General features: G+C 47.9%; 2 protein-coding genes across 2 annotated transcripts; both read left to right on the forward strand.

Annotated features, from left to right (window-relative positions):
- Positions 1–325: 325 nt before the first annotated feature.
- Positions 326–1,617, forward strand: LOC122042064 (peroxidase 1-like). Its single transcript, XM_042601996.1, has 3 exons — positions 326–566; positions 653–1,004; positions 1,077–1,617. The coding sequence occupies exons 1-3, from the start codon at positions 339–341 to the stop codon at positions 1,475–1,477; spliced, it is 981 nt and encodes a 326-aa protein (XP_042457930.1). The 5' UTR covers positions 326–338; the 3' UTR covers positions 1,478–1,617.
- A 104-nt stretch (positions 1,618–1,721) lies between these two features.
- LOC122039932 (NDR1/HIN1-like protein 13) lies at positions 1,722–2,441 on the forward strand. The gene has a single exon (XM_042599346.1). It carries the CDS (start codon positions 1,723–1,725, stop codon positions 2,344–2,346), a length of 624 nt encoding a protein of 207 aa, XP_042455280.1. The 5' UTR covers position 1,722; the 3' UTR covers positions 2,347–2,441.
- Positions 2,442–6,482: the final 4,041 nt, after the last annotated feature.

Here is a 6,482-nt window from a genome sequence, read left to right on the forward strand (position 1 = left end):
TAAAAAATTGTCAAGTTTATATTTATATATATAATCTCTTCTACTTCTTGACTTGTAAGTAATCTCTTCCCCTTTATTACTCAACAAGTAACAACTGCATTCATGTGCTGGATATGCCTACTCACTGTTTAACAACTCAGTTTTGACAGTCCAACAGATTTCCAACCAATTCAGTAACTCTTCTTTTTACATATATCATTATTTATGTAAGAACTAAAACAGGTGTTAGGAACAATTCACTTGCTTGACTGTTAAGCACTCACTGCATGAGAGACTCTATTTAAGCACTCTTTGTCATCTTCTACTGCACCATGAGAGTTTCAGATCATCTTATTAAAATGGCTTCGAGGACTCTCTTTGTCTTATTGTCCACATTGGCTTTTGGCCTTGTGCTGTCATCAGTATCAAGGCCAGCAGAAGCACAAGGCTTGACTGTTAATTTCTACAACAAGACATGTCCTAGTCTCGAACTCATTGTGTTCTCCGAGGTCTCTTCCATTCTCAACCTCGTTCCAAGCCTTGCTGCTCCTCTTTTGAGGTTGCACTTCCATGATTGTTTCGTGAGGGTGTGCGTTAAACTTTTTTCTGATCGGAATTCACAATTGAAAAGCCATGAACTAGGACCAGGCCATGACAGAGTTTGTGCATGCAGGGATGTGACGCTTCAGTGTTACTGAACTCCACAGAAGGCAATGTGGCCGAGAAGGATGCAACTCCAAATCTATCACTCAGAGGCTTTGGAGTCATCGACAGGGTGAAGGCCAAGGTGGAGAAAGCTTGTCCTGGAGTCGTCTCCTGCGCTGACATCCTCGCTCTTGTGGCTAGAGATGCAGTGGTTATGGTCAGAGGCAAGTTTTGGCCTGTGGCAACCGGCCGGAGAGATGGCCTGGTGTCGTTTTCCAACGAGACTTACCAGCTGCCACAGCCCACTGCAAACATCACCACATTGATCTCCATGTTCCAATCCAAAGGATTAAGCGTGAAGGACCTTGTTGTCTTATCAGGTGCATATCGTTCCATTTGTAAACCTTGAACATTATCCGTTCTTAATGCAAATAGTACCCTGCCTGAATTAGGTGCGCACACAATCGGCATCTCTCACTGCTCGTCCATCAACCACCGCCTCTACAACTTCACCGGCAAGGGCCCGGCGCTCGACCAGGAGTACTTGTCGAAGCTGAGGACGATCTGCAAGCCCAACGACACCGTCACGTTTGTGGAGATGGATCCAGGGAGCTTCCGGACGTTCGACACGAGCTACTACAGAGGAGTGTCAAAGAGGCGAGGGGTCTTCGAATCTGATGAGGCTCTGCTGACGCACCCCTTGACGAAAGCTTACGTGCTCAGTCATGCCGGCGAAGCCTCGCAGGCCGAGTTCATGGAGGATTTCGGGAACTCCATGATCAGCATGGCCAGCGTCGGCGTGCTCACTGGCTCAGCTGGTGAGATCAGGAAGAAGTGCTCCGTGATCAATTAGATTAGCGTTGTTTGTCCATATGAATCGATTTTACGTCAAATTATCTACAGATTATATACTTTATTACACTTTTGACTGTTTGTTGCTTGGATTCTTTTCAACACTTTGGAATTACTTTTGCCAGTACCATTTCTCAAGTATATTCCTTTCTTCGATCGGGTTAGAGAAAAATAAAAAGGATAAAAAAAGGTTGAATTTTTATCTTTATAAGAAGCATAGCAGAGAAGGAATGCATGAAGTATGCAATGGCAGTCTTTCTACGAGATCGAGCCCAGTCGACCTCGCGTCGTGTGCTCAAGAGCCTCACGAGCCGGTTTGTCAAGTGCCTCTGCTCCGTCGTCCTCTTGCTCCTCCTCGTCGCCGGCGTCATCCTCTTCGCTCTCTGGCTCAGCCTCCGCCCGCACCGCCCCCGGTTTCACCTCGCGGCCTTCTCGGCGCCCGGCGTGGCCGAACCGGCTGGTCTGGCAGACTTAGCTTTCTCTTTCAACGTCATGGACCGGAACCCGAACCAGAAGATCGGGATTTACTACGGCGCGATGTCCGGTTCGGTCTACTACCAGGACCGGCAGGTGGCGTCAGGGCCGGTGATGCTCCCGTTCTATCAGCCACCTAAGAACACGACGGTGATCGCCGGCAAGATTGTCGGCACGACGATCCCGTCTGGCAGCGCGATGGCAGCTCAATTGGTGGGAGAAGCGGCGGCCGGACGGGTCGAGCTCCGGCTGGAGCTGAGCTCGATCGTACGGTTCAAGGTGAGGGTGTGGGACACGCGACACCATAATTTGCACGTGCAGTGCAATCTGGTGGTGGGATCGGACGGCGAGATTTTGCCTGAGTCGAAGGGCATTAGATGCTCTATTTATTTCTGATTTAGATTGAAATTCGTAGCATGGATTTGTTTCTTTCACTAATTAGTGTTCTAATTAAATTATAATGTAGAAGAGAAATGCTGAATTGTTTTAAATGATCGAAACGTATGTGTAAAAAAATTAATTTATTATATTTTTTTGTTGCACATTATCATCTTATTTTGTGATCATGTCTTTCTCCTGTCCGTAATCTTCTCCCTTCTATCTTCATTTGTGTTGCTGTTTAACTTGGCTCATGCAGCATGAAAGAAACAAGAACGACTTGTTAAGAAGGCATTACAGGAGATCGGATCCTCCTTGCCAAAAAAAAAATAAAAAATAAAAAATATATTCCCTGGTCTCCGTGTCACATATAATTTTTTTATTTTTTATTTTTGAATTTTTTTAATTTTAATTGTACAAATTAAATTTTACAATTAAGATTCATCACGTCTGAAGTGACTAGGTGATGTGCTTGAAATGCTAATCAATGGGCAAAAGGCGATAACGTTCGCCCCCAGCGCCTCCATCGTACCTTGCCCAAGACCATCACGAGAGAGGTTAACACGGTAACCGGAGAAGCTAGTGCGCAGTGGGAAGAGGGACACGAGGACCAAGGATTTACGTCCTGACTGCTCCGCGATTCGAACTCACGATCTCATTGAGCAATCTTCTACGCACTAACCACTCCGGATAACCCCATGGGACGCTTGAAATGCTAATCAAGCGCTATGACCAGGAGGGAGGAGGAATGATATACTGTCTTCTATATTGATTAAATCATCAAAAGGCCTCTGGTCGCGCTACTTGCAAACAACAACTGGATTACACCGGTTCCTGGTACCCCAATGCTCGAGGTATGACCCAAAAATATATAAGGAGGTGAATAAATAGTAGAATAATAAAGTGCGTGGAGAATAAACATGGAAAACATATCCTGGCCCAAAGGACGGCACCCTCTAGTAGACCGATGAGTTAGTAATGATGTTGATCGAGTTTTCGTGACCAAGAAAAGTAGATGAATGTGAGCCCGATAAGGAGTTGGATCTGATAGTACGAAGCCAGATGTGGCATGGATCCAGAAGGCGGTACGCAGGCCGAAATATAACAGCGACATGCAAACCGGGATATGATAACGATGCACAGGCCAGAACACAACACACCGACCGAACAACACTAAGATCGGAACATAGCCTCAGTTCGAAAGCTAGAATACAATATCGACTTGAAGGTCAGACAACTTGAAGCCCGAACGTAGTAAATGACAGCGAGTCGAATGGAGTAGGTGGCACGGGGGCATAGGGCTATAGATGCGCATACAGGAGGTGTCGGGGTAGCGTGGTCGAGCAGATGACGAATGAGGTGAGAGGGGAGCGACGCTTGGCCGCTAGAGGTGGTGGCAACCATTGGAGGTGGCGACGACCGCTGGATGCGACAGCAGCCGCTAATGACGAACGTGAAGAGAGAGGTTGGGGTGTGGTGTGATGCTGCCGACGAAGATGGAACACACGAGGGAGAAAGGGTGGGGACTACCCTGATCCCTGCATGAGGCGATGTTGGAGGGAGGCGGTGCAATGACGGCCTCGTGTGTGAGAGATGGCGTGCATATGCGAGAAGAGGAGAGGAGCGATGTGGTCTGCTCGATGGACTAGAGGAAGGCCAGGGGCATTCTTGACAAGAGGCAGTGGCGGCTGGCGAGGGAGGAGGACGTGACGTGCATAACTAGCGACGACAACGTGTCTCAGCCAGCTCCTCAAAAATGACCTAGCCCCTTCTCTATTTTCATGTCTTCCAAAACCTAAAGAAAGAACCCCCACCAAAATGACTCAAATGCTCTTCTTATCCTCCATGTGACCCTCCCCCTTCCATCCATTGTATATAGGATTTAGGGGTTGAGTTATAATATTAAAGATATAAAAAATTTTAAATTAATTTCTTTTTGGATGTGTATAGAGTATGATACGGTGCATGATAGTAGGGTTGGATAGCTAACGTGGTCAAAAGTCAAGCCCAAGGGGCGGTCAGAAGTTAAGCCCACGAGGCGGTCATAAGTCAAGCTCATGTGGCGGTCAGAAGTCAAACCTACATAATGGTCAAAGGTCCGACCTATGTGGTGGTCAAAAGTTTGGCATACGTGGTGGTCAAAGTCAAAGGTTCAGATTACAGGGTGGTCCAGGTCGGGCCCAAGTGGCATTCCGGGGTTAAGCCTACATGTTGAGTAGGAACTCAGAAGGTAGGATGGAAAGGTTGGGATACGTAGACCAAAGACGTACAGGTCGGGATATGCGGACCACAGGTCGGGATACGCGTACCAAAGACGTACAAGTCGGGATACGTGGACCAAAGACGTACAGGTTGGGATACGCGGACCAAAGACGTAAGGTCGGGATACGTGGACCAAAGACGTACAAGTCGGGATACGCGAACCAAAGACGTATAGGTCGGGATACGCGGACCAAAGATGTACAAGTCGGGATACGCGGGCCAAAGGCTTACAGGTAGGGATTTACAGGATTAGATTCGCAAAACAGGATATACAGACCAGGACATACATGACAGGATAGGAGGAATAAGGCTTACAGTTCAAGGCACACACACAGACCAGGTCATACAGGACAAGACTAAGGATTACAGTGCAAGAGCAAGGTTGTGTTTGCGGAACGAGACTCAAGGAACGCTAAGCGAAGGCTTTGACTGACAAGACGGTAAGTGTAGGTCGGGATTTACCGGGATCTACCGAATGGCAAATGGAGGGCTAGGCGTACAGATCTAGACTTATAGGGAGATAAACACAAGCCAGGGAATGTACCAGGAAATGCGTTGGGGAATGCAGGTCTGTGTCCACAAGTCAAGATTTACAGGTACAAGGATCCATTCCAAGGTTAACAAACCAGGGTCGGCGCACACTATACGACAATCGAGTCAGAGAATCGTAACAAATTGTCAGAGAATAATCGTCGTATGTCAAGGAATATGCTAACGGTCGAGGGCTCATTGCCCACCGATTCCTCGTTAAACCTATAGGAAGATGTCATGTGTCATTCGCCACCAGACAAATCCTGACACCCGACATTACCTGACACTCGTCAGACTCCAGAAGTACCCACTGCCATATAAAAAGGGAGGTTTTGTCTCTACGCAGGTACGCTCACTCGTCTTTTAGCACTCGTCTTTTACTTTTCATTCTTCCACTGTGCTTCTGGGGAAAAAGTACCTGACCTGAGCGTCGGAGGGCCTGACCCAGCGACTTTTTCCCTGGTTCTTGGTATCTAACGTGAGGGCGGCTTGTCTGAGTGTGTGCAGAGCCCTCGCCTCGTCGTTCTCATCACCACCCTCCGTTATCCACCCGTGGGAGCCTTTCCAGGAGGTACTAGGTCAACCAGGCGTCTCAACGACTTTCCGTCAACACCAGCGATAGCGCAGCTAGCCTCTATCCGACTCAGCTTCCGGAAGGGATCAAATTTGGCGTCGTCTGTGGGAATCTTCTCCACCTGTTCTGGAACGTAAAGATAGAGGACTCTGGTTGAATTAACGTGACCATGATAGCTGGAGAATACGAACTATTCAAGGAAGCCAAAAGGCGGGTGACCTCTGAAAAGCAATAAACTACCGCCTCCCGACCGTGAAAGTTGCCAGAAGCTTCCAAGGAGCCGGCCCACGCTTCGGATCAGGGTTCCAAGAGAAAGCAACCCATGGAATTTCCCCCGACCTTCTACAGGGAGCTTGGCTAAGGTTACTATCAGCCAAAACCGGGATGCTATAGCCACAAGGAGCAACCACAAGTTTCTATGGCCGAAAGCTCTCTACCTAAAGACTTGAAAAGGGGAAATGTTACCATCCTCCGTGAAGAACGTCGGGGGGAGCTAGAAGAAAAGGTGCCCTTCTCCTCTAAGATATTGGAGGAAAAGCTGCCAAAAGGATACAAGCCCCTAGCTATTAGGGAATACGACGGCAACAAAGATCCTGAAGATCACCTCCATAAGTTTAGAAACACGGCTCTGCTACATCAATATAGCGACGCCGTTAAGTGCCAAGTATTCTTGAATACTCTATTGGGCTCTGGCCAAAAGTGGTTTGATGGACTGCCGCATAGGTCCATCACCTGCTTCTTGGACTTCAAGACTGCATTCCTGCGTCACTTCGCCAGCAGCAGGAAA

The sequence above is a fragment of the Zingiber officinale genome, chromosome 2A (assembly GCF_018446385.1).
Source record: "Zingiber officinale cultivar Zhangliang chromosome 2A, Zo_v1.1, whole genome shotgun sequence".
Taxonomy (NCBI): Eukaryota; Viridiplantae; Streptophyta; class Magnoliopsida; order Zingiberales; family Zingiberaceae; genus Zingiber; species Zingiber officinale.

What these genes read in the sequence shown, in the direction of transcription:
- LOC122042064 (XM_042601996.1), top strand. Translation starts at nt 339, where the DNA reads ATGGCTTCGAGGACTCTCTTTGTCTTATTGTCCACATTGGCTTTTGGC. An exon ending in TCCATGATTGTTTCGTGAGG is followed by an intron (nt 567 to 652) that starts GTGTGCGTTAAA and finishes TTGTGCATGCAG; the next exon opens with GGATGTGACGCTTCAGTGTT. An exon ending in GGACCTTGTTGTCTTATCAG is followed by an intron (nt 1,005 to 1,076) that starts GTGCATATCGTT and finishes TGCCTGAATTAG; the next exon opens with GTGCGCACACAATCGGCATC.
- LOC122039932 (XM_042599346.1), top strand. Translation starts at nt 1,723, where the DNA reads ATGGCAGTCTTTCTACGAGATCGAGCCCAGTCGACCTCGCGTCGTGTG.